Source organism: Hemicordylus capensis, chromosome 2 (genome assembly GCF_027244095.1).
Source record: "Hemicordylus capensis ecotype Gifberg chromosome 2, rHemCap1.1.pri, whole genome shotgun sequence".
In the NCBI taxonomy this organism is placed as follows: Eukaryota; Metazoa; Chordata; class Lepidosauria; order Squamata; family Cordylidae; genus Hemicordylus; species Hemicordylus capensis.
Genome location: NC_069658.1, coordinates 209,166,416 through 209,193,215, shown reverse-complemented (window position 1 = coordinate 209,193,215; position 26,800 = coordinate 209,166,416). Strand labels below are relative to the sequence as shown.

General features: G+C 51.4%; 1 protein-coding gene across 4 annotated transcripts in view; it reads right to left on the bottom strand.

Moving 5' to 3' along the window:
* APC2 (APC regulator of WNT signaling pathway 2) overlaps positions 1-26,800 on the bottom strand; it is a 55,791-nt gene that overhangs the window by 10,085 nt on the left and 18,906 nt on the right. Inside the window, exons 1-14 of one of the 4 annotated variants that reach the window (XM_053297450.1) lie at positions 26,243-26,478; positions 24,877-25,035; positions 22,409-22,499; positions 21,883-22,075; positions 21,223-21,331; positions 20,176-20,289; positions 19,003-19,080; positions 13,458-13,550; positions 8,791-9,187; positions 7,565-7,660; positions 6,000-6,139; positions 4,977-5,054; positions 3,154-3,270; positions 976-1,190 (exon numbers count right to left, since the gene is read on the bottom strand). In XM_053297450.1, the coding sequence (XP_053153425.1) occupies positions 976-1,190; positions 3,154-3,270; positions 4,977-5,054; positions 6,000-6,139; positions 7,565-7,660; positions 8,791-9,187; positions 13,458-13,550; positions 19,003-19,080; positions 20,176-20,289; positions 21,223-21,331; positions 21,883-22,075; positions 22,409-22,499; positions 24,877-25,035; positions 26,243-26,323 (1,961 nt within the window). In that variant the 5' untranslated portion in view covers positions 26,324-26,478. Of the gene's footprint in view, positions 1-975; positions 1,191-3,153; positions 3,271-4,976; positions 5,055-5,999; positions 6,140-7,564; positions 7,661-8,790; positions 9,188-13,457; positions 13,551-19,002; positions 19,081-20,175; positions 20,290-21,222; positions 21,332-21,882; positions 22,076-22,408; positions 22,500-24,876; positions 25,036-25,677; positions 25,812-26,242; positions 26,479-26,800 lie in introns of those variants that run through there. The other 3 variants (XM_053297453.1, XM_053297455.1, XM_053297454.1) reach the window with 3 other exon arrangements.

The following is a 26,800-nucleotide window of genomic DNA, read 5'->3' as shown; positions in this document are numbered from 1 at the left end:
GGATGTGTGCGAGCCGTGGTTCGAACCAAGGTAGAGATTTGGGGGATCTCTTACAGGGTGGGGAGATCCTGTAATGCAAACCCTGGGTGACTCTGTGCCATGGGAGCCCCCCCCCCCCAGTTGAGCCTGAGCCTGCACTTCCACTGTGACCCAAGGACACAGCCCTGCTGCATTTGAAGACACCCCCGAGGACTTAGTAATCCTAGAAGGGTGCCCACACCCCAGGACCATGGAAGACAGCACTACAGAAGAACAGCCCTGGTGGATCAGGCCCCCCAAGGAGGCCCATCTAGTCCAGCATCCTGTTTCACTGGATGCTGGAACTGGGTGTGGTATTCTATTCAATAATCTTGTTTATTTGGATATTTGCCCCATGGGGGATCCTTTAGAGCAGGGATTCTCAGCGTGTGGGTCCCCAGATGTAATTGGACTTCAACTCCCATAATTCCCAACCAAAGGTCACTGGGGCTGGGGATTATGGGAGTTGAAGTCCAATAACATCTGGGGACCCACACGTTGAGAAACCCTGCTTTAGAGAGCATGGGGGAGGAGCCAAGAGGAAAAGGGAGGGGAAGGAGGAGGAGAAAATGCTGTCGTTGCTGAATCAACCTTTAGTTAAGCCTGCTTGAGATTTCTTTGTGTGTATGAGGGAAGCAGCTATAAAACACTGGGCAAGGCCCCTTTAAGAATCAAAGCCTTCCTGAGGGAAGGGGTGGGGCTAATTCGCTCTGCCTGGGCAGCAGACATCAAAACCAGCAGGCTACTCCAGGCATCTGCTGGAGCGACGTCCCCTCTTGTGTTGTTACACCCCTCCCTCTTGCGTTCCTAGCTGGAGCTAGCCAGGGTCCCGACTCCTTTGCCCTCAGAGGCACCAGAGGCTTTTGTGTCTCCTGGATCCCACCCTCGGGGCACACCCTGGCTCAGCCCAGAATACCAAGACCAAAAGGAGGGGAAGTCCTCCGTGAAAACGCTCACCGGTAATCTTCTTTGGTGGCGATGAGGCTGGAGACATTCCTGAGGATGCCCCCTCCGCTCTCGATGATGGAGAGTGAGTTGCTCTGGCACTTGTAGGTGAGCGTGCTGACGAGGAAGCCGAGGGCGCCTTCCACCACGCAGATGGCGGCTTTGTTTTCTGTGCTGTGAGCTGACAGGTTCCACAAGGCGCTCAGGACACTCTTCAGGGTGGATTCCTAACACAGACAGAATTAAAAAAAAAAAACATTACCCACGGTCAGAGCCACAGGGATGGAGAACTGTGCTGCAGCATCTCTACACCCCAAATCTGTCCTAGTCCCGTAGGATCTAGGACACACGTCACGGCTCCCGCCAGCACCAGAAAAGAAATCTTGAGAGGTCTGACAAGGGTGAAAGGACTGTAGCTCAGTGGGGAAACATCTGCTTTGCATGTGGAAGGTCCCCGGTTCAATCCCTGTTGTTATCTCTAGGTAGGACTGGGGGGGAAACTCCAGCCTGAACTGCTGGAGCGCTGCTGCCGGTCAGTGCTGACAGTCCCAAGCTAGACGGACCAAGGGTCTGACTCAGTTAGCAGAAGGCCTTTTCATATATTTGGAGAGGAGCCAATAGTGTCCTATCTGGCCATATAAAGCCTGGCCCCTCAGTGTGAGCAACTCATCATCCTGTACTTCAGGCAGGGACATCATTCAGCTGCAAAGCACCTGCCCTGCATGCAGAAGGTCCCAGGTTCAATCCCAGGGGTCTCCAGTTAAAAGGGTCAAATTGCAAGAGACATGGGTAGAGGGCAGCGTTCTGTATGAAGTTGTGCAATTCTGTTTGAGAGACATGAACGAGGTCATCCGAGGGGGCTCTGCTCTGGGGGTGACAGAGAAGGCGGGCCTTCTCTGTAGCTGCTCCTGGGCTGTGGAAGGCACTTGCGGAGGAAATCCGTCGTTTGAGTTCATGACTGTCTTTCAGGAGAGCCCTTAAAACCAATCTGTTTGGCCTGGCCTTCCAGGTTTTTAAATTGCTGTAAACTGTTTTAAATGGTTTCCCAGGGTTTTTAACTGTTTAACTGTTTAATTGGTTTTATTCTGTTTTTATAGTTTTGATTTTAATTGTTAGCTGGTTTTAATTGGTTTTTTTCTGTTGTAAACCGCCCTGAGCCATTTTGGAAGGGCGGAATATAAATCGAATAAATAAATAATAGATAATGAGGGAGGCTCGGCTGTCATGCACATGGGACAGGGCTGTCTCTGTGGCTACATAAGAACAGCCCTGCTGGATCAGGCCCAAGGAGGCCCATCTAGTCCAGCACCCTGTTTCACACAGTGGCCCACCAGATGCCGCTGGAAGCCACAGGCAGGAGTTGAAAGGGGCCTGTCCTCCCTCCTGCTGTTGCTCCCCTGCAACTGGGACTCAGAGGCATCCTGCCTTGGAGGCTGGAGGTGGCCTGTAGACCTCCAACTAGTAGCTGATGATAGACCTCTCCTCCATGAAGTGATCCAAACTGCCCCAAGACTCTGGAATGCTCTCCCGGTGGCTATTCGCTTCTCGGTCTCCATCACAGTTTTTAGAAAGTGTGTTAAACCTTGGCTTTTTACCCAGGCTTTTATATGATTATCTCTACTGCTGCTTCTTTGTATTTTGTACAGCTCTTATGCTTGTATTTAAAATCTTTTTAGTCATATTTGTCTTTATATTTTAGGTTAATATTTTAATTGTGTCATTTTTATAGTCTTGTTTTTAATTTTTGTTTGAACCGCCCTGGGATTGTTTTAATGAAAGGCAGTATACACATTTAACAATAAATAAATAAAATAAACACACCCTGCCCCCCCAATAGAACCACAACTTATCCAGTTCCTCAGGGAGAACGAATAGAAAGATACATCTGTTTAAATCTCTAGCATACTGTACACAAACACGTGTGTGTTTGTGTGTGTGAAGATCATGTGAGAATTAAGGAAGGAAGAGAGACAAGTGCCAAGAGAAAAACAGAGATAGACATGAAGACCTGGGGGGGAGGGGAAGAGAAAAGGTCTGTTGACGTTGCTCCAGCAGCTTCCTGCATGGAGTAGGGGACTGGGCTGGAATGTGATTTTAAAAATAAACAAGAGGGGAAACAAAGAGGAGCAGGCCACGAAGATGGAAGAAGAAGCAGGGGAACAGGCTGCCGTGCTGGCACCCGCTGCTCACCTTGGCAGCCCGCAAGGCGCACTGCATCAGTGCCGTCACACTGCCCACCTCCCGCAGGACCTTCTTGCTGTTGATGTCGGCGCGCCAAGAGAGGTTCCGCAGGATGCTGGAGACGACCTGGCGAGAGAGGACAGCAGGAAGTCAGTTGACAGCATCCCAAGATGACCTCTGTTTCCCCGAGGCAAGGTGCAAAATATTACCCCTGCACTTTCGCACACAGATCGGCCTCTTCCTCCTCTTCATTTATCTTTGGCCGTGGGAGGCATTTTGCCACCCTGCCATGCCCCAATCATCCACCGCTTGAGGGAGCTGCCTCCCCGTGCCTCGTGGAAGCGGCACCTGTGCACGGAGGCATTTGTCCTGTATTCTGGTCTCCCTGGCTGACCACAAGCATCATTTCTCTGGGTCCCACACAAACCTGTCACATGGGCTCCCCTCTTTGCCCTCCTCATAATGCCTAGCCCATTTAAAGCTTGGAGAAAAGATGGAGGCAGGAAACTGGAGAAGCAGAACGGTGCTTTTTGTGCTGTTGGAAGTGAAGGACTTTGCGCTGTCTCATGTCTCAATGACAGAGGGGGACAGACTAGTGAGTCAGAGGGCTAGAGAGGTCAAGACATTGGTCATCCCTTCTCTACTGCTCTGACACTATCCCTTTGGTATATAGATTGCTACTCTAAGAGACTAACTTCCTGCCTGCCTCTTCCTCTCCCTCCTTCCCTTCCCTTTCTTCTCCCTTGCAACATGCAAGCTCCTCTCTCCCTGCACCATGTGTGCAGAGGTGCAGAATCCCTCTGCATCCAGCTAGCTAGCTAGATTAGATATACTATCTCTCCACTTTACTATCTAGAATGGAGTTCACCAATAAAGACTCCTCATATTGATTTGAAACGATCAACTGGCTCCAAGATATTTTGCTCTCAGCATACACGCATGCCTGGGCAGAATCCTCTGTGTTTTGCCTCAGGGCAATCTGCTGTAGTAGAAGGGTATCTTTTACCAGAGAGAATTCCCAACATGCAATTCATGTGCAAAAGGATTGGGGCATAGCTCGGAGGGGCATATCTTCCTATCATTCCTTCAGGGAAGCCCATAGATTTGATATCTAGCTCAGAATCCAGTCATTAAAGTCACCGCTTTTCCTTTCTTTTTTCCAATAGCTTTCTAGCCATGAGGACTTCCAAGGTAAACCTGGAAAAAGTATCTCTGAATCCATCCAGGACTGACCAGGATTACCAGCAAACAGGAAGTGAGGAATTTGGTGCTCCGCAGAGCTGTGAGTGTCCTCCACAGCTAACAGGAGAAACATACAGTTGTATCAAAAGCTGCTTTCAAATATCTGGAGGGCTGTTATGTAGGAGGGGGAGTGGACTTGTTTTCAATCTCTCCTGAGGGCAGAGCTAGAAATGGTGGGTGGGTGGACACTGCAAGGAAGCAGATCCAGGCTAGACATTAGGAGGGATTTCCCAACTATACAAATTGTTGGACCATGGAACAGCCTGCCTCATGCAATGGTGGGCTCTCCTTCACTGGGGGTTTCCAAACAGAGGCTGGGTGGCCATCTGTCCGGGAGGCTGCAGCAGATTCTTGCACAGAGCGGGGTCTTCCAGGGTCTCTTCCAATGCTAACCTTCTATGATTCTATGACGTAACAAGGAAACAGAGGCAAGCAAGACATGAAGAGGGATTTCCCAGCTGTAAAAGCCGTTTGGCAGCAGAAGAGTCTGCCTTGTGCAGTAGGGGGTTCTTCTCACACTTGTTGAGACACTCTGCAGCTGTGGGGGGGGGGCATTGCCCTTCCCGTCTTTTGCTTTTGTTCTTGCATACCTGGTGCAATTCCTCGCTGTCGGATGCCAACTGCGCCACAATAGCTTGCATGCATCTCCGTCGAGAGCACAGGGTTGCCTAGGCAGGAGGGAACGGAAAATGACAGGAGCGTGAGTGTCATCTTTAAGAAGTGCAGATGAGATGTGCTATTGCCCTCTTCAAAGGGACCCCTGCTCCAAATCAAGCCAGGGTCTCCACTAAAGGACACAGACCTACATCCAAGGGGGAAAGGGTTCAGGACCATGGATAGCTCCAGCAGGAGAGCAGGGCACAACAAGCAGGAGGCAGACGTTGCTCCAGCAGATGCTCGGAGCCGACTGCAGGTTTTCATGGCTGCTGCCCAGATAGTATTTATTTATTTAAAATATTTATACCTCGCCCCTCCAGTGCACTGCTGCTCGGGGGTGCCTCACAACAATAAGATAGACACAAGATACAGTAAAAGTAATAAAATTCACTAAATTAAGCAAAAAAAGTTGTCAGATTAAAAACTGCAATCATTATTAGGTTCAAATTAAAGGTTGTTTTAAAAGCTCAAAACGGAAAATTATAAAAAGCTAAAGAACAAGTAGAGTAGACTGGCTCTGCCCCTCCCCTGGGGAAGGCTTTATTTTTCAAGGGGCCTTGATCAATTTTGTGCGCTCTGGTAGGTTTGGGGGACCTCTCCTTCAGGTGGCAGGTCTTTGAACGACTCTTCCAAGTTAGAGGACCAAGGCAGGGCTGTGTTCTTGGGTTGTGGAGGAGGGTCCTGGTGGCACAGGGGCACCTGGGGTCTGAGTCATGGGATCTCCCCACCCTTCTCATCCCTTAGACTGCCTGCCTCCTCCCGTAGTTGGGGGGGGGGTCCTCAGGCCCAGAGCCATGACAAACTTGCCAACGGCAAGTTGCTTTTGCCCCCCAGTTGCCACGTGGGGTGGATTTGTGAAAGAAATCCACTTCCTTTCCCAATGCACTCATTGCCACTTTAATTTCTCACCCCAGGTCCCAGCCTCCCCTCCCCGATGCCCCCTGGCCCCACATCACCTTGTTGACCACGTCCCCAAAGGTGAGGTTGGTCAGTGCCATGCCGGTGTAGCGCCTCAAGGCCAGGTTGAGGGGGTCGCTGGTCATCCGGTGCATCTCGTAGTCCACCTGCAGCAACTCAGCGATGGCCTGAAGCCCACCTGGGAAGCACAAAGGAGCCGAGGGGGAGAGACAGACTGAAGAGGGGGCGGGACGGAGAGGGTCCCGCGGCCGGGACTTAAAGACAGAAAATCATCCTGGTGCCCAAGGAGTAATTGGGACTGAAAGGCTCCGATCACCAAATCTCATGCAAATGGAATTGGATGTAATCTAGATGGAGGACAATTATGTTGGGAATGATCAACGGAAGGAGGAGACGGGGACGGACTTGTACTCGGTGGCTGGATATTATTAAAAATGACACCGGAATGACCATGGCGGAATTAAAGGAAGCTGTCCGAGATAGGACGGCATGGAGTGCATTGACCCATAGAATGACCGAGAGTCGGACGCGACTGAACGGATAAGAAGAAGAAGAGATTAAGGTGCACAGAGCCTTCGACAGAAGACAGCGACTGTTCCAGAAACAGTCCTTATCCGGTGGACTTTCTCGGGGTGTTCTAGACTTGTTTGTTGATTTGGATTGATCTGATCAGTGCATACCCTGTCCCAGGTACAGAGGCAGCTAGCTGCCTGATACTGAGTCTGACCCTTGGTCCACCTAGCTCAGTATTGTCAACACTGACTGGCAGCAGCTCTCCCGGGTGTCAGAGAAAGAAGGGTCTTTCCCAGCCCTGCCTTTGCCTCATGATGCCAGGGATTCATCCTGAGGCCTCCTGAAGGCAAAGCAGATGGGCTCTACCCCTGAGTTACAGACGCTCCTGCTGAACGTAAGAAGCTGCCTTGCAGAGCCTTGGTCCATCTAGCTCTGCACTGCCTGGCAGTGGCTTTCCAGGGTTTCACATGGGTTTGCAGCAGGAGATGCCTGAACTGAGTAGGGGGTTGGACTGGATGACCTTCAGGGTCCCGTCCAACTCTAAAACCTGATGGTCTTTCCCAGCCTGACCTGGAGATTATTATTATTGTTAGAAGCATTTAATATACCACCCACTCCAAAGACTCCTGGCGGTGTACAATGACATGTAAATAAGCTAACATTAAAAATTTCAATCAAAAATCACATTAAAAATTGCAAACTAAAATATATAATGGAAGGGAAATAAAGTAGATTACAGGGCAAATGCCCGGTGAAAAGAAAAGTCTTCAATAAGGATTTAAAGACCAGCAAAGAGGGGGCTAGACGAATCTGAAGGGGAAGAGAATTCCAAAGAAGTCGGGCAGCAACCAAAAAAGCCCTTTTCCGGGTCCTAGAACTCCGAACCTCTCAAAAATCAGATGTTGGGGATTGAATCTGGGACCCTCTGCACCCAAAACAGGCGCTCTGTCCCTGGGCTGTGGCTCCTTTAACATATGATACTGATACTGCTTGATACTGAGTCAGACCCTTGTCCCCTCCACTTCAGGGCTGCCTGCTCTGACCGGCAGCAGCAGCCCTCCAGAGGCAGGACTTCCCCAGCCCGGCTTACCCAGCTCGTTCATGGCACGGCGATACTCCTCGTCGAAGGAGAGCTTCATGATGGCACAGGTAGCTTGGCAGATCTGGGGCTCAATGGGGACGGGAGCTGTGGGGAGAGAGGGCAGAGTGGGGCAGCGTCAGCATGCTGGGAGGCCAAAAAGAAGCCGGGGGTTCCAGCCTCTTTGTAGTCCAGCAAGGAATCCAGCTGATGAGCTCTGGGCGTCGGGAGCTGCCTCCAGAGGTGGGGGCGGGGGCAACTCTCCCCGCAAAGCGTCTCTCCAGGGGCGGCTGCTAGTGTCTCCCTTGTTCCTCTCTCTTTGATTGTAAGCCCTCTGGGGCAGGGAACCATCTCCAGGCCCTGCTGTGTTGGGGAATCACCCCTGCTCGGTGGGCCCAGAGGCACCTTTTCAAGTGGGGGCTCCCTTCTGCTTAGCAGGAATAGAGAGCAGCCACTGTCGTCGTCCCCCCCCCCCCGCCACATTCAGCACAGCACATGCACACGCCCCACAGGTGTCTGCTGCTGGGGTCTCCCTTGGGGGTTTCTTTTGGGGCTGGGAGCCGCTTGAGGACAGGGAGGCGCCTTCCGCTTTCTTTTGCTTTGTAAACTGCTTTCTGGACTTTATTAATGAAAAGAGGCAATAAATAAATAATAGTAATAATAATTTCAAGCAGGGGTTTTTCTCAGCTGGGCACTGAACTTGGGACCATCTGCGTGGACAGCAGGGGCTCTTCCACGGAGCTAAGGATGCTCCTGAGGAACATATGAAGCTGCCTCTTACCGAGTCAGACCCTTGGTTGGTCTCACCTGGTCTTACTTACACTGACGGGCAGCAGCTGCTCAGGGTTTCAGGCAGAGGTCTTCCACATCACTTTTTAACCAGAGACACCAGGGCTTAAACCTAGGACCTTCCACATTTAAAGCAGGTGTTCTACAACTGAGTTATGGACCTGCCCCAAGTATAGAGTGATGACTGAGGAGTCAGGCTTTGAATGGCCAGATGGGCCACTATTGGCTTCAGGTGTCAGCTGATCCTCACTGTGGTGAAAGCTGCAATACCACCTCTGGCCTGATGCTGTGGCGGTGCTGCAGAGCAGCTGCGATCAGGCCAAGAGCTCTCTCTGCAAGTGGGACAATATCAGAGCCGCCAGTTCAAGACTCCCCTTCATTTCACGCCTCCTCTGCTCCCCCAAGGAGACAAATTGAGCCAACAAGCCCCCCCCCAACAATAGCCCTACCTGTCCCCCTGTCTGGCGTCTTGGCCCCCTCTGGGCTGTGCATTTTGAGCCAATCCCAGCAGGTCTCTGAGTAGGAGCGGATCTGCTCCAAGACATGAAGCACCCGCATCTCTTTCTTGGCCTGCCCCTCGTCGGGCTGGGAGAAGATGATATTGTGCAAGGCGGCGTTGGCCCGCATACGGCTGTCCTTCCCTGCTCCTTCTCGCCCCGCCGGGCTCTCCGAGGCCCCTGGTTCCCGGTCCGTGTCGTGGAGGATCTGGATCAGCAATGGGAGGCAGCCCGATTTCCGCATGGCCAGGCAACTCTCCTGGGAACTGGACATGGCCAGCAAGGTGCGGGACATGTCTTCTTTGTCCCGGGTGGCCAGCATGGACAGGAGCCAGAAGACCACCTCCACCTGTGAACAGAAGGAAGGCCAAGGTGAGGGCGGCACGCAGAGCAGCATCGCTCAGCACAGCCACTGCGAGGCGCCTGGGCAAAAGCTGGGATTCCCTGCAATATTCCTACCCTCTGGCCAGGTGAATGCCTGCCTGCGCAGTTATGGCATGGATGGAACACACAGCTGCTTCCCAAATATCAACTGATTAATTATGATGATGTTATACGATTAATCGATAATTATTTATATGCTGATATTGTCATTAGAGGATGATAAAGAATTGTTATTGTTAGACACAATCATTATTATGGGATATGGTTGATCAAGAATTATTTATATGCTGGCACTGCCATTAGAGAAGGCTTAAGAATGAATGATTTAAATGCTGATATTGTCATTAGGGAGGAATTGTGAATATTATTATACTCATTAACTGTTATTACGGGATATGATTGATCAAGAATTATTCATGTGCTGATAGTGTCATTAGAGGGTGGTTAAGAATGATTATTTTTACACGAATTAATCATTATTATAGGATATGATTGATCAAGAATTATTTGTGCTGATATTGTCATCAGCAAATTATTAAGAATTTTTGATGTGCTACTATTTTCCTTCTCAGTTAATATTAGTTAATCATTATTTGTACATTATTATTATTTCTTGTTTACACAGTCAGGCAGGTGTTATTGACTGGTTTGTTTTATCCAGACATCGAGTCCTTTCCAAGGACCTGGGATGGCTGAATTTTGTTATAAATATTGTTCTTGTTGTTATTATAGATATTGTCGCAGAATATAGGCTGTTCCCAGTAAAGCTGCTTTTTGTAGTTGGCTGATGGTGATTTATGTGGCCCCTAAGGTGTTGAGGTGCTCTTCAAGGTCTTTTGGAACTGCACCCAGGGCGCCAATGACCACTGGGATTATTTTGGTCTTTTTCTGCCACAGCCTTTCAATTTCAATTTGTAGATCTTTGTATTTGGTGATTTTTTCCTATTTCTTTTTCTTCTATTCTGCTATCCCCTGGTATTGCTATGTCGATTATTTTGACTTGTTTTTCTTTCTTCTCAGCTACAGTTATATCTGGTGTATTGTGTGGCAGATGTTTGTCTGTTTGTAGTCGGAAGTCCCATATATTTTTACATCTTCATTTTCTTCAACTTTTTTCAATTTTATGGTCCCCCCAATTTTTGGCTACAGGTAGCTTGTATTTTTTGCAGATGTTCCAGTGTATCATCCCTGCTACCTTGTCATGCCTTTGTTTGTAGTCAGTCTGTGTGATCCTTTTACAACAGCTGATTAGGTGGTCCATTGTTTCATCTGCTTCTTTACAAAGGCAGCACTTGCTGTTTGTGGTGGATTTTTCAACTTTTGCTCGTATTGCATTTGTTCTTAGTGCCTGTTCTTGTGCAGCCAGTATTAAACCCTCTGTTTCTTTCTTCAAGTTGCCATTCTTAAGCCATTGCCAGGTCTTGGTGATGTCTGATTTTCCACTTATATTGTGCAAATATTGACCATACAGTGGCTTATTTTTCCATTTTTCTGCTCAGTTCTTGACTTGTTCTTTCCTGTAGGCCTGCTTTGTTTCATTGGTGTTGAATAGTTTCTCCTTATTGACCATTTGAAGTGCATCTTCTTCACTGTCCTTGATATATTCTTCAAGGCCTCTTTTCTCCTCCTCTGCTGTTTGATGGACTTGCAGCATTCCTCTTCCACCTGAGCTGCGAGGGAGGTAGAGCCTATCAACATCACTGCGGGGGTGCAGAGCATGATTGATGGTCATGATTTTCCTGGTCTTACGATCCAGCGTCTCTAGCTCTGCCTGGGTCCAGTCTATTATCCCTGCAGTGTATCTGATAACAGGTATAGCCCAGGTGTTTATGGCTTGTATGGTGTTCCCGCCATTGAGTTTGGACTTGAGGATTTTTCTGACTCTCCTGATGTATTCACTTCCAATTTTTCTTTTAACTTCAGTGTGTGCGATGTTATCAGCCTGGAGAATGCCCAAGTACTTGCAATGTTCTTTCTCTTCCAGGTTCTTGATGTTGCTTCCATTGGGCAGTTCTATTCCTTCTGTTTTTCTTATTTTTTCTCCGTTCATTATTAATGCAGCACACTTGTCTAGTCCAAACTCCACTGCTATATCGCTACTGAATATACGGACAGTGTTTAGCAGTGATTTGATTTCTGACTGGGACTTTCCTTACAACTTCAGATCGTCCATGTACAGCAGATGGTTGATTTTGCTTGATGTTTTAGATGTTTGGTATCCCAGGCCTGTTTTGTTTAGTATTTGTGAAAGTGGGGTCATGGCGATTACAAACAACAGAGGGGATAGTGAGTCCCCTTGGAAAATGCCTCTTCTAATGCTAACCTGTCCTGGTTAATCTTCTAATGCTAACCTGGAAAATACCTCTTCTAACGCTAACCTGTTATTATTAGATCTTGCATTTGTTGGTGGTATCATCATCATCATCATCATCATCATGTAGCTTTTGCTGCCATCATCATCATTATCACCACTACTAGAGCCCCCCCAGGACTAGGACTTCGGAGACCCAAGTGAGGTTCAAATCCTCACTCAGCCACAAAGTTCACTGGGTGCCCTTGGACCAGTTCCATTCTTGTAGCTTATTCTACCTCACAGGGTTGTTGTGAGGATAAGATGGGGTGGTGGTGGAGAACAACCAGCTACGCAGCCCCAAATCTCCTCTGAGGAAGGACAAGATTTAAGTCTCACAAAACAATGTTCAGACTCAGCTTGAACATCCAACCCTGCTGGATCAGGCCCAACTAGTCCAGCATCCTGTTTCACACACAGTGGCCCACCAGATGCCGCTGGAAGCCCACAGGCAGGAGTTGAAAGGGGCCTGCCCTCCCTCCTGCTGTTACTCCCCTGCAACTGGTGCTCTGAGGCATCCTGCCTCTGAGGCTGGAGGTGGCCTATAGCCCTCTGACTAGTAGCCATTGATAAACCTCTCCTCCATGAAGTGATCCAAACCCTTCTTCAAGCCATCCAGGTTGTTGGCTGTCACCACATCTTGTGGCAGAGAATTCCATTGGCTGATTATACATTGTGTGAAAAATTACTTCCTTTTGTCGGTCCTACATTTCTTGGCAATCTGTTTCATGGAAGGGATCTTGGAAGTCTTCTAGTCTGATAGACCTCTCCTCCATAAAGTTATCGAAACCCCTCTTAAAGCCATCCAAACTAGTAGCCAACACCACATCTCGTGGCAGAGAATTCCACAAGTGGTTAATGCGTTGTGTGAAAAAGTACCTCCCTTTGTTGGTCCTAGCTTGGATTTGATTTGCAGAATCCCAGAGTGGGTGCTTTCTTGGACTTTTCTCTCAGAGCTCCAACATTAACCTTCCATGGGACTCTTGCATCATTCGGAAACCTGCCAGTTCCCATATGGGTTTCCTCTCCTTCCAGCCAGGTAGCTGTGAATATCATTATCAGGGAAGCCACATACACAGAAGCGGCAAAGTGCTCAGCCCATATTTGCAGCGGGGGAAACCCCTCACAGGTATTGATAGCCTTCCTCCTGTATTTCCCCAAATATCCAGCCCCGAACCTCTCCAGCGTTGTTTTTAAGAGACAAGTGCTAATTCCTGGGGACTCCAGACCAACTCTGGAGGGTTCGCAACCCCAGAAGGAGCAAAGCTTTACCGATTTCCGCCTGTTCCACAGCTGTTGAAGGCACAAGAGCTCCACGAGAAAAAGGCAAGAGTGCTCTCTAAGTTACACAGGTGTCGACTGGGGGCTCCGATAGCTGGGATGAACGACATTTCAGACTGACTTGAAGGCCCCCTGCGTAGCTCTCAGAGCATCTTTGTTGCCATTGGCTGTGCTGCTGTGATGTCACAGAGGGACTAGGGAAACAGAGTAACTGCAAAGCAGCGGGAAGGGCAGAGTCAAGGATGTGGACTTCACAGATGCGAGAGCCAAAAGAGAAGAAAAGGCCTGGAAGGCAGAGTTTGGGGTGCCAACTCTGAAAATATTCCTGGAAATTCGCTCCCTCCCCCCCCCCCCCGCAACATGTTTCCCAATATTTGTTATTCAGATCTCCAGGTCTGCTTTCAGGAGTCACCTGGAGGTGAATGCCAATTCCCTGGAGATCCCAGGCTATTCCTGGAGGGTTAGCCATCCTATACCTTTTCAGCCTTCCACTCAGACCTTATGGAAATAATTCCTGATGCACTCCAGGCTGCAACCAATCGGAGCCATTAGAAAAATTAAACGGCATCAGCCCAAACTTTCCACATATGAGAGGAGATTTTACCTTGCTGTTGCCGGGGTGATTCCCCGCTTCTTCAGGATGGGTTGGGACTTCCAGACTCCCGTCCCTTTCCATGCCCGGCAATTTCCCGCAGAACTGGAAGAGAGAGAGAGAAAAGACTCTAGAAAGGAAAGAGGCCTTTCTGAACTGGGGTGGGTTGGTCTGCTGGCACTCAACAGACCTCTGTGTCCTGCCAGGATTTAAGGCCCCGCCGTCATTAATGATGACCGCCCGGCCTGTTCATCCGTCTCAGGGCTGGCAACGTCAAGCCGGTTTTAGAAACGTTGGCTCCAGGATGGTGTTGCTCTTAGAAGGCTTCCCTTTCAGGGCAAGGGGATGAGGAAAGGCATAAACTAGAAAGGGAAAAGGAAAGTCCTGACCCACGGAATGCTGAATTATTTCACAGAATAGGAGCGTTAAGAACATAAGAGCAGCCCTGCTGGATCAAGCCCAAGAAGGCCCATCTAGTCCAGTATCCTGTTTCTCACAGTGGCCCACCAGATGCCTCCGAGAAGCCCACAGGCAAGAGCTGAGGGCGTGCCCTCTCTCTTGCTGGTGCTCCCTTGCAACTGGGATTCAGAGGCATCCTTCCTCTGAGGCTGGAGGTGGCCTGTAGCCCTCTGACTAGTAGCCATTGATAAACCTCTCCTCCATGAAGTGATCCTTCTTCAAGCCATCTAGGTTGTTGGCTGTCACCACATCTTGTGGCAGAGAATTCCATAGGCTGATTATACATTGTGTGAAAAATTACTTCCTTTTGTCGGTCCTAAATTTCTTGGCAATCTGTTTCATGGAAGGGACCTTGGAAGTCTTCTAGTCTGACCCCCAGCTCAGTGCAGAAATCTCCCAAAGCATAATATTACAGAGGGGGCAGGGGCCTTGGTGGTCTCCTAGTTCAACTCCCTACCCAGTGCAGGAATCTGCCACAGCATCTTTGACAGATGGCTGTTCAGGCTGTGTTGGAAAACTTCCAGCGAAGGGGAGCCCACCACGGTATGAGGCAGAGAGTTCCATTGCCCAGCAGCTCTCACAGTTGGGAAACTCCTCCTCCTGTCTAGTCTGAAATGATTCGCCTTAGAGCTGGAAGGGAGCTTAGAGGTCCCCCTTGCTTAGTCCAAGAAACACATTTCCAAGGCAGTTTAATGAGCTGAAATGCAAAAAACCCAATTTTCTACCACAGGGTACAAAATCATCACAGCAACTTGTTTTTTCAGCAGTGAAAAAACAAGGAGGTTGGAGTAGAAGGCCTCTGTGGTCCCTCCCGACTCCAGAACTCTATGAAACTCTAACACTTGGGGGGGCTTTGCTGCTATGCTGGTCTGAAGAGGGGAAGTTGCTGCCCACCTCCCGCTAAACAGAAAAGAGGCCCCACTTGAAAGGGGGCCTCTTGGCCCAGTTAGCCAGGGGTGATTCTGAAACACAAGAAGACCTGAAGGGGTTCCCTGCCCCCAAGGGCTTCCAATCTAAAAGGAGACAGACACTGGGAGGGGCGCTATCCTGGGCTGAAGAGGGAAATTTGCTCTCCTCCTGTTAAATATAAGAGGAGAGCTGGGCTATGGGAGGACAGCTGGCCCTGTGGTAGTAGCATGCAGAAGGTTCCCAGTTCCCTCCCTGGCAGCATCTCCAGATAGGGCTGGGAGAGACTCCTGCCTGCAACCTGGGAGAAGCTGCTGCCAGTCTGTGAAGACAATACTGAGCTAGATGGATCAATGGTCTGACTCAGTATAAGGCAGCTTCTTAAGAGGGCATAGAAACACAGGAAGCTGCCTTATCCTGCGTCAGACCCTTGGTCCATCTAGCTCAGGGTTGTCTACACTGACTGGCAGCATTAAAAGATAAGAACAGCCCTGCTGGATCGGGCCCAAGGAGGCCCATCTAGTCCAGCATCCTGTTTCACACAGTGGCCCACCAGATGCCGCTGGGAGCCACAGGCAGGAGTTGAAAGGGGCAGGCCCTCCCTCCTGCTGTTGCTCCCCTGCAACTGGTACTCAGAGGCATCCTGCCTTTGAGGCTGGAGGTGGCCCACAGCCCTCCGACTAGTAGCCGTTGATAGACCTCTCCTCCATGAAGTTATCCAAACCCTTCTTCAAGCCATCCAGGTTGTTGGCTGTCATCACATCTTGTGGCAGAGAATTCCACAAGTTGATGATGCGTTGTGTGAAAAAATACCTCCATTTGCTGGTCCTAAATTTTCTGGCAATCAATTTCATGGGATGACCCTGGTTCTAGTGTTATGTGAGAGGAAGAAGAATCTCTCTCTATCCACTTTCTCTACATCATGCATGATTGTATAGACCTCCATCCTGTCTCGCGCGGTCGTCTTTTTTCTAAACTAAAAAGCCCCAGGTATTGTCACCCTACCTGGAGATGCTAAATCAGGGACCTCCTTCTGCCACGGTGCTCCCCCCACTTCAAAAGGTGCCCCTTGGCCCAGTTTGCAGGGGCCATGTGCAATCTGTGGCTGAAACCCACCCCCAATTTTAGCTCAGGGAGAAATGTGTTTCGGATATTGGACAGATGGCAAGCGGTGTGCGAGGGGACGGCCATTGCGAAGAACCCAGGCAGATCTGCCGTGGCTAGCTTGGCCCTCCGGGTGGCCGATAGGAAGCCACGCCACACCCAGCTCACACCCCAGAAAATTTCCAAAAGCTGCATTGTGGCCAGCCAGCTCTCTGCCTCTACACACACACACACACACACACAAACAGAGCAGCCCTGGTACACAGACTGCTGGACTCCATCCCTTGGCTGGCCTACTTCTCATCTCCATGGCAACGGTCCCCTTCTCCAGGGTGCTGCGGAGAGGCACACAAAAGCCGCGTTCTCCTCCAGACGCAAGAAGAAAACCTTTCTTGTGCTCCTGGGAGGGTCTCTCTCTCTCCCTGCAGCCTCCGTGGTGCCGGCACCTTAGATTTCTGGGTGAAACATCACTGCCTGCTTCACATCATCGGCTGCTAGTCGGAGGGCTACAGGCCACCTCCAGCCTCCAAGGCAGGATGCCTCTGAGTCCCAGTTGCAGGGGAGTCACAGCAGCAGGAGAGGGGGCCTGCCCCTTTCAACTCCTGCCTGTAGGCTTCCAGCGGTGTCTGGTGGGCCACTGTGTGAAACAGGAGGCTGGACTAGATGGGCCTCCTTGGGCCTGACCCAGCAGGGCTGTTCTTATATTCTCAAAGGGGCTCACGGACCACAAAGAAACACCTTGTTGGGGCTGGAGAGGGCCTGTTGCTTTCCCCCTGCTAAACAGAAGAGAGCCCCCCCGCGCCTTTGAAAGGGGCCTCACTGCCCAGGTAGCAGGAGTGATTGCCAAACACAGGAGGGCCTCAAGATGGTCCCCTGCCCCAGAGGGCTTGCAATCTAAAAAGAGACACAAGGGAGACCCTCAGCCACAGCCACTGGGAGGGACGCTGCTCTGGGCTGAAGAGGGACAGTTGCTCTCCCCTTGCATAACAGAAGAGCCCCACCCTTGAAAGGGGCCTCTTGGCCCAGGTAGCAGATGCCTCTGGGTAGCCCACAGGAAGGGCACGAAGGCCAGCACTGCCCGATGCTCTTTGCTCCCAGCATCTTCTATCCAGTGGTAGACTGCCTCTGAAAAAGGAGGCTCCATTTAGCCACCGGAACTGCCATCCCTTGATGGCACTCTCCTCCTCCTGCAGGAATTTGTCTTATTCCCCCTTTAATTTTTTTACTTATTTATTTATTTGAAATATTTATACCCCACCCGTCCAGTACACTACTGCTCGGGGCGGCTCATAACATTTATAAAATAGTTAAAACGTAAAATGAGACTAATGAAATCAATCCAATTAAGTTAAACAAGTTTTTAAAATCCAAGCTAAAACCACAATCAGAGTTAAAGTTATTAAAGGTTCAAATTAAAAGTTATTTAAAAAGCTAAAAACTGAGAAATTATAAAAACGAAATAACCTACCAGATATAAGCAACAGGCGAAACATTAAAAAGCCTCTTTAAAAAGATATGTTTTCAAAAAAAACACTGAGGGAGGGAGCATGGCGAAGCTCTTCCGGGAGGGCGTTCCAAAGCCGAGGGGCCACAATGAAAAAGGCCCTGTCTCTAGTTCCCGCCAACCGGACCTCTGTTAGTGGCGGGGCAATGAGCAGGAACTGAGACGGTGAGCGGAGGGCCATGGCAGGTTCAGATGGGCAAATGTGGTCCAACAGGTCCCCCGGCCCCAATCTGTGTAGAGCTTTAAAGGTCAAGACCAGCACCTTGAATCTAGCCCAGAAGCGGACTGGTAACCAATGAAGCTGCCGCAGGATGGGTGTGGTGTTCGTGCAGCACCTTGTGCCCACGAGCATCCTTGCACCTGCATTCTGCACCAGCTGAAGCTTCTGAACCGTCTTCAAGGGCAGCCCCCCCCCCCCCCCCGTGGAGCGCATTGCAGTAGTCTAACCTGGCCTAGTCGTCTGAACTACGGGCCATCCCCACACACATGAAAGGAAGGACGGCAAAGACAGAGAGGAAGCGTGCAAGGGAGAACTCTATAGAAAGTGCAAGTGGGTTTAAGATGCAAAGAGGTGTCTCTTTTCCGTGCCTCCCTGTGAATTCACTGGCAGATTTTGAGGCTCGTGAAGGGTGACGTCTCAGGCAGTGACAGGCAAGGATGATCGCACCGCACATGCAGCATAAGGGGGCCCTCCATGGCAGGAGCTGCAAGTGGCAAGGGCATTAGTTCTGGGCAGTGCACAGCTCCCTGTGGGTGCCAGGAGCTGTTAGCTTCAGCGCCTCACTCCCTCGCCCCACCTCTGGGAGTGAGCGGCAGCGCAGGCCACACAGCCCCACCCCTTCCACACCAGGCAGGTTTCCTGGGCCGCCGAGAGGCAGGCAGCGTGCAGATTGTTCTGCTCTCGCGTGTGACTGCACCGCACGCGCACAAGCCTGCGCAGGGTTACAGGAGGTGCCTGGCGAGGCCTCTCATAACAGCACCCCACGTAAGGAAACAGGAGGCAGAGGACTTTCAGGCAAAGGGCGACCGCTCTGAGGCCCAGAATCCAGTCACCCCTGCACTCTGCCTCCAGCTGAGGACAGCCGAGGTGCCTCTGGGAAAACCCACAAAGAGGGCATCACAGAGCTAGACACACACACACACACATGCACGCTTTGCCTCCACCATCTGCTAATCAGAGGTAGACTGCTTCAGAGCATGGAGGCTCCCTCTGTAGCTTCCCACATGGCTTGTAGCATGCCCTCTGTGCCTGTCTCTTTGTCAAGCATAACACGGGATACTGGTTTTGTTTTAAATATGTCGTCATCTGCCTTTTGCTATATTAGCAACACGTGGTATGGAAGTGTTAAAAATCGAGCTAGCCAGTAAATAGATAAATAATCCCCCACAGCAACAACATCCCTTCAAGGTGGGCCTGCCGGTCGATTTCCGCCCTGTGGCAGAGAGGTGAGGCTCTGAGAGAGAGGAACTACTTTCCCAACCAGAATCTGGGAGAAGTGGCAGGTGGCACCAGGCAAACTTCAGAAACAAAGCAAGGAGGCCGCCCTCACCCTGCCCGAAACCAAGGAGCCGCCTTGTTCTCACCTGGGGCTCGGACTGCTGCACTTTGTCTTGGGCTTCCATCAATTCCTTGTCGATCTGTTCCAGCCGTGACGCTCGAATCTGGAAGGTTTACATCAAATGTTGTGTGAGGAGCCCAGAACAGGAAGGGCTCTTTGGTCCCTAGTATAGCATCCGGCTGCAAAGCAGCCCTTGACATCTTGCACTGGCAAAGGGCTCTTTCACCCCTTCCTCTCTGGCCACACAGACCCGTTAACCCCTTCCTCCCCAGCCACATGGGCTAAGGGCTCTTTCACCCCTTCCTCCCCAGCCACATGGGCAAAGGGCTCTTTAACCCCTCCCTCTCTGGCCACATGGGCTAAGGGCTCTTTCACCCCTTCCTGCCCAGCCACACGGGCAAAGGGCTCCTTAACCCCTTCCTCCCCACACATGGGCTAAGGGCTCTTTAACCCCTTCCTCCCCAACCATATGGGCAAAGGGCTCTTTAACCCCTTCCTCCCCAACCACACAGGCAAAGGGCTCCTTAACCCCTTCCTCCCCAGCCACACGGGCAAAAGGCTCTTTAACCCCTTCCTGCCCAGCCACATGGGCTAAGGGCTCTTTAACTCCTTTCTGCCCAGCCACATAGCCACACCCCTTCCTCTCTGGCCACATAGACATTTTAACCCCTTCCTCCCCAACCATATGGGCAAAGGGCTCTGTAATCCTTCCTCCCCAGCCACACGGGCAAAAGGCTCTTTAACCCCCTCCTCCCCAGCCACACGGGCAAAAGGCTCTTAAACCCCTTCCTCCCCAGCCACATGGGCTAAGGGCTCTTTAACTCCTTTCTGCCCAGCCACACAACCACACCCCTTCCTCTCTGGCCACGTAGACATTTTAACCCCTTCCTCCCCAACCATATGGGCAAAGGGCTCTGTAATCCTTCCTCACCAACCACACAGGCACTTTCTCTCTGGCCACACACTTTAACCCCTATGAATCAGCACTCAGACACAGGCAACCTGATCATTAACTGAGTGACTGTATCTAACGAGACATGGGTTCCATAGTATATTAGGCGGAAGGAAGAACTGCACTCCCGTGGAGGTAAGAGCAGGCAGCTCTGACGCCATCCCTTGCAAACGGCTGTCCTAGACAGCCCCGTAAAGCCAGCAAGAGTGAAGAAACACCTTGCTGAATTCTGCTCCTCCTCCTCACCTGCGCTCTTTGCACCATCTCATCGGTCGTCCCAAAACGCTCCTCCATGAGCGTGCGGATGTGCTGGGCTTCAAACTCCAGTTGCTGGCGGATCAGGTCCATCTGCATGGAGAACTGCACAGGGAGGAGTGAAAGAGACAGGGCCAGACAGATGAGCCCCACCTGCTCATATTGAAAAGGATGGATTGGAGACGCATGGGTTTAAAAGGGCTCGCCTTACCCGAGACCTACAACAATGCCATACAGAGTCAGACCCTTGGTCTGCCTAGCTCAGCAATATCTATTCTGACTGGGAGCAGCTCCGCATGGTCTCAGAGGGGAAAGACTCATTCCCCAAGTGACTTTAACTGGGAGGCGAGGAAATGACTAGCAAGCCAGAGGTTGCCGGTTCAAATCCCCACTGGTACCTATATCGGGCAGCAGCGATATGGGAAGATGCTGAAAGGCATCATCTCATACTGTGCGGAAGGAGGCAATGGTCAACCCCTCCTGTATTCTACCCAAGACAACCACAGGGCTCTGTGGGCGCCAGGGGTCAACACTGACTTGACGGCACAACTTTACCTTTACTACTAAAATTTCGGAGAGAGGAGAGCTGGTCTTGTGGTAGCCAGCACGACTTGTCCCCTTAGCTAAGCAGGGTCTGCCCTGGTTGCATCTGAATGGGAGACTACATGTGTGAGCCCTGTAAGATATTCCCCTCAGGGGATGAAGCCGCTCTGGAAAGAGCAGAAGGTCCCAAGTTCCCTCCCTGGCAGCAGCATCTCCAAGATAGGGCTGAGAGAGACTCCTGCCTGCAACCTGGGAGAAGCCGCTGCCAGTCTGTGAAGACAATATTGAGCTAGATAGACCAATGGTCTGACTCAGTACATGGCAGCTTCCTATGTTCCTAATTTGTGGGTTGTTTATTTTTAAGTGACCCTCAAAGTAAAAGTCAAAACTGTCCTTGGGCCTGGGGCTTATATTTGTGCAAAATGAGGGCTTCTGCTTCTGGCCTGTGCTGCCAAAGGCCCAGGCGGCGAAGCGGGGGGGTGGGGGGGGGCTCACCGTCTCCACGTGAGGGAGCTCGTCCAGCCGTTTGGAGAGGCTCTGCAGTTGCGTGTAATACCAGAATTTCTCTTTTTCCTCCTTTTCAATCTCACTCAGCAGAAAACACCTGGGGGCGGGAAGGAAGCAGCAATCAGAGCAGGGAGGAGATGGGAAAAGAGGGAGAGAGTGACATGGATGGAGAAGGAAGGAAGGAAGGAAGGAAGGAAGGAAGGAAGGAAGGAAAGATTGGATGGAGGAAGAAAGAAGAGAGAGAGAGAGAAAAGAGGAAGGAAAAGAAGTGGGGAGGTGGAAAAAGGATGAGAGGGAAGGGAATTTGGAGAGAGGAAGGAAGGAAGGACTTCCATAGGCCTAGATCAGTGATTCTCAAACTTGGGTCCTCAGGTGTTATTGGACTTCAACTCCCATAATCCCCAACCAAAGGCCACTGAGGCTGGGGATTATGGGAGCTGAAGTCCAATAACACCTGAGGACCCAAGTTTGAGAATCCCTGGCCTAGATGGAAGGACGTCTCGGAGATGCAACATGTGGCCGGGGTGGGGTCCCTACATCCGGCAAAGATCAGGAAGGCGTCTCTTACCTGGGCCCACAATGTCCCTTTACCTCCCAGTCTCCGCAGTGCCCCACTCCACCCCAGCGGCAGCAGCATCAGGCCTTTACCTCTCCCGGTCCAGCTCCTCCAGGAGGCGGATGGTGGCCCGGCTCAGATCGCCCATGCTGTCCTTCCTCTGGAGCGTGGCTGAATGGGCAGGGCTGCCCTCTGGGCTGTCCCCCTGGCACATCATGGGCTCGGGGACGAGGGCCGGGGGTTGGAATTTCAGGTTGTACAGGCTGGTGATGTCCATCTGTAAGGCTGGGGAAAGAGGGGTGGGGGTGGAAAGAGAGTGCGTAAGAGCTGTAATTTCACAGACATGGCAGCTCCTGGAGTTCCATCCCTCAAGCGTCTGATATTTCACTTGGAGTTGCCCACCTGCTTTCAAGCCCAGCTTCACCACCTTAAGAACTGGAAACTTGATTTTTTCACACACTCCCAGTTTAAGTGAGATTCTCAGGAAGGTGAAATCTGATCTGCTTGAGGACTAGGGGACTTGATTCGCCCCTCAAATGGAAGCTGAGATTCTCAGGGTGCTGAGACCTGTTTGCAAGAATGGGAGAAGCAGCTACCTGCCTCGAAACGTCTGCCCACCTTTTAACTGGTCCAGAACCTCCATCTGCCCCGACGAGACCATCACCTTCGCTTCCTGTTCCAGTTTGCCCTGCAAATGCTTCAGGACTTCCTAGTTGCAAAGAAAAACATCCAATGTGAGGACACAGAAAGGTGATTTGCATGGTAACTGTTTTTGCTGATGGAAAATGTCAACTATAGTGAAAAGAAATAAAAAAATATGTTACAAAATGAGTAACCCCAAAGGCTAAAAAGTGACCATGATGAAAATAACACACCAAAAATGAGAAAACAGGAGGGGAAAAATAAATAGGCATGACAAGCTTGTCTGAGGGCTACAGGCCACCTCCAGCCTCAGAGGCAGGATGCCTCTCAGTCCCAGTTGCAGGGGAGCAACCGCAGGAGACAGGGCATGGTCCCCTCACCTCTTCCCTGTGGGCTCCCCAGAGGTATCTGGTAGGGATTAAGCACTGCTAGCATTGCTAGCATTGCTAGTTATTAGCAATGATTTTATCCTATATAATAAAGTCCCTGGCGTGTCCGTCCGTGTCACCAAGGCTGGTGTCTGCGTCCGTGTCTTCCTCGGCTGTTCTGGGCATGCGCGGTGCCGAGGGAGACACGACCGCTGGCACCAGGCAGCCATGTTGGCTGGTTGTTCGCCCGGCCGCGGAAAGGCCAGAGGCGGCCATGGGGAGGGCAGAGGCGGCGGCGGGTCCAGGCCAGCCGCGGGGATCGGAGAGGCGGCCCCGGGTCTGGCCCGCCTGCCAAAAAGAACAGGAGGGAGACACGACCGCAGGCACCAGGCGGCCATGTTGGCCGGTTGGTCGCCTGGCCGCGGGGAGGCCGGAGGTGGCGCCCGCGGGACCGGCCAGGCTGCGGGGAGGGCAGAGGGGGCGGTGGCGGGGGAAGCCGAGGCAGCGGCGGCGGGTCTGGCCCAGCCGCGGGTAGGGAAGAAACGGCGGCGGCGGGTCCGGCCCGACCACAGGAAAGGGAAAGGCAATGGCGGCGGGATCGGACCGGCCGCGGGGAGGGGAACGGCAGCAGGGGCGGGACCGGCCCGGCTGCAGGAAAGGAAGAGACGGCGGCGACGGGACCCAACCCGACCCGGAAGGGAGAGAAATGGTGACGGCAGGACCGGCCTACTAGCGCCCGTTTTTTTAACGGGCTTAAAAATACTAGTTGCTAATAACCACTTAGTACAGTCTCAGAATTGGTTCTCCAGATGTTGTTAGACTACAGTTCCCATCATCTTGGACCTTCGTGGATGGGGATCATGGGAGCTGTAGTCCAAAAAACTTGTGGGAAACTTGTTTGAGAACCCCTGACCTTGTATTATAAGACAGTGTGTGTGTGTAGACACACACACCTAACTAGTTATTAACAATACAAATAATCTTTTTGGGGGGGATTGAGATCCTCTGGGTAAGGAATAATGCACTCCCTGCTGAAATAAGAGCCTCTCCATCTCTGATAAATTTTAACAAGGCAGTTAAGACACATTTGTTCACCCAGGTTCTTAATTAGACTTAGCATTTTTAGCATTGTGTTAAATTTTAAATTATGTTAATGTTTTAACATTTATTTATTGTTTTAATTTGTAGTTTTATTGTAATCCACCCAAAGACATAGGTTTTGGGCAGTGTGTGTGTACACGTACACACACACACACACACACACACACTGTAACTATTACCACCCCACTGAGGATGGTCTCTGCAGGATGAAAATGCGGCCGAAATGGGGTTCAACAGGATCCCAAGAATATATGCAGAATGAATGCGCCATGTTCCAACAGGGCATTAGCAACACAGTTCCAATAATGCGCAGCTGATTCTTCCTCTGCTCTTGGACTTCTGATGGAAACATCTGCTCCTTTCAGCATTACTGGCCTATCGCTGCCACTGCATTATTGGAAGGTTGCGTCTCCAACCTTCCGTCTATTGGGACGTTATGTAAACATACAAATCAATAAAGGCCAAGCTGAAACCGACGCCCTTCTCAGAAGTGGAAATCTCGCCGCCTTTATCCCAGCTCCATGGAAGTGGGCTGTTCTTACACACGAACACAAAAAAATCTTCACAAACATATTGCTTTCTTTTCGGAGAGGGAGGTGTTTCATTGATGAACATGCGGATATCAGTCATGTCGGTGGGGATGGGGAGAGAAGTAAACTAACGGAAGAAATTGAACACTACGGCCAGTTTGTGAGCTCCAGTCCTAGAAAATTGTTGAAATTCTCCCAGGGAGACCGGGGCAGAAGAGGGGGAATGTGCACTTTCTCAGACATAAGATGCTCAGCTGACTCCTAAGGAGTCAGACTATTGGTCCATCTAGTTGAGCATTTCTGCCCTGACAGGCAGCGGCTTCTCCCAGGTTTCAGACAGAAGTCCCTCCCAGGCCTACCTGGAGATGCTGCCGAGTGCTGAACTGGCTCCTGCCCCCTGAACACTGGCCCTCCTCCCCCCCTCCCGCCCACCCGAGTGCCTGACCTTCATGTCTGAGGTCTCATTTTCCAGCTTGGAGAGGTGGTTGGAGTTGTCCTCCAGCTCTCGGCGGAGATGTGTGTTCTCCTTCTTCAGGGCCTCCACCTGCTTCACCAGTTGGTCGTAGGACGCGATTGAGCCGGACATCCTCAGCTGCTCCATGGGCTGGAGAGGGACAGGCAGAGAGAAGACGCATCAAAGGGGGAGGCCGTGTGTGTGAATGCACTCTGCAAATGCTCAGAGGGGCCCTCGTCCTCATTCTCTTGTGCCCAGGCTGAGCTTTGGGCTGGAAACCCAGATTGCTGGCTGAGTTTTAAGGGCTGCTTTAAAGGGCTACCCTGCCCATATAATAGGAATCAAGTGGTCTGGGGAGGGGACAGTGGCTCTCTTAGAGTTCAGCACCCCATCCATCCCCCACCCTCGAAACTCACTAAACCACCTAGAGACATAGGTTTGGGCGGGGTATAAATTTAATAAATACATGAAATAAATGAAATAAAATAAACAGAACCAACCTCCATGTTCAGAGACAGTATATCTATCTACTCCTCCTTTTAGAAAACCCTGCCTCATCTTCCTTCATATAAATCAGGCTGCCAACATCTTCCTTCTCTGACCTCCCACAAACCAACCCTTGCATAACCCAGAGCTTAATTCATACCGAGACACCCTTAACAATGCCCCTTAAGATGCCCCTTTAAAAACACGCATCAAGCACATTCCTAACAAAGGACAGGGATCCCAAAGGGGAAGGGCGCCTCTGAGCGTGGGCAGAGGGTTTGCCCAACAAACGGAGTCTTCACTAACCTTTAGGATCAGGAACGGGCTCCAGCTCCGGCCCCTGTTTTGTTTGGTTGCCCTTTCCCCAGGAAAAAAAAAATACAGCGAAGGTAACCGGTTGCGTTGCCCACTCCTGACTGTTTTGCATCCACGGTTGCACCATCACCCCGGCTGCCAAATCCCAGGGACCCCCTGCTGCCTCCCCACATGCCAGTGGCTGCTGCCTGCTCCTTCCCCCTTCCACTCGCTCTCTTTGTCTCTGTCTCTCTCTCACTTTCTCTTTCATCTCTTTGTCTGCCTTTCGACCCTCTGAGCAATCTCCTCTCCCCCCCCCCCGCCCCGCTGCCCCACTTTTCTGGGCCCTGCAGATGGGTCCTCCGGCCTGCCCTGAGCAGCTCACTGGCTTCAGCCCCCGTCTTTCCAGCCGTGGACCCACCTCTCCATCGCCGCCTCCCAAGCACACCTGGGCACCCCGGGGTCTATTTGAACCTCAGCCTCCGAACCTCAAACTAACGAGGGGTGTGTGTGTGGGGGGGGGAGCAGAACAGCACAAAAGGCAGAACCCCAAGGGGCCAAAACGCAGAAACCGTACCGTACTCACAGCCGCCTGCCGCCTAGGACCTCCTCGGGCGACTAGAATCCCTCCAGGGCCTGCCTTGCCTGGACAGTCCATCGCCTCCCACAGATCCCTCCACAGCTCTCCACCTGGGGGTCATGCCCTCCAGCCGGTTTAGCCTCCCCCTCTCCCCGGCTGTCCATTCACAGAAGAGCAAATCCGGCCACGCTTTGTGGCACATCGGTGGTCCAAATTCCATTGCACATCAGTTCGGGTGGCGAATGGCGCGTCATGTGACGGGCGCACCGATCTCGGCACGGCTCTGTGGAGACACCCCCCCTCCCCTCCCCTCCACCACCCCGTAATCTCAATACCAGCCGTAGCTCAGCCTTTGTGTGCCGTGAGTTCCGGGGCGGCTGGGCTCATCCCACCACTTCCATGGCATCAGAGGGAAACCGGCTTTGCGCACACAATGAAGGGCCTCGAGAGTGGCCCAGCCTGCCTTTTAAAATATCTGCCACTTGGGACCACCCTGGGCGGACGGGCTGCAAAAGCCACAGACCACCGCTTTGCTGAGACTTCCTCTTTCTTCCA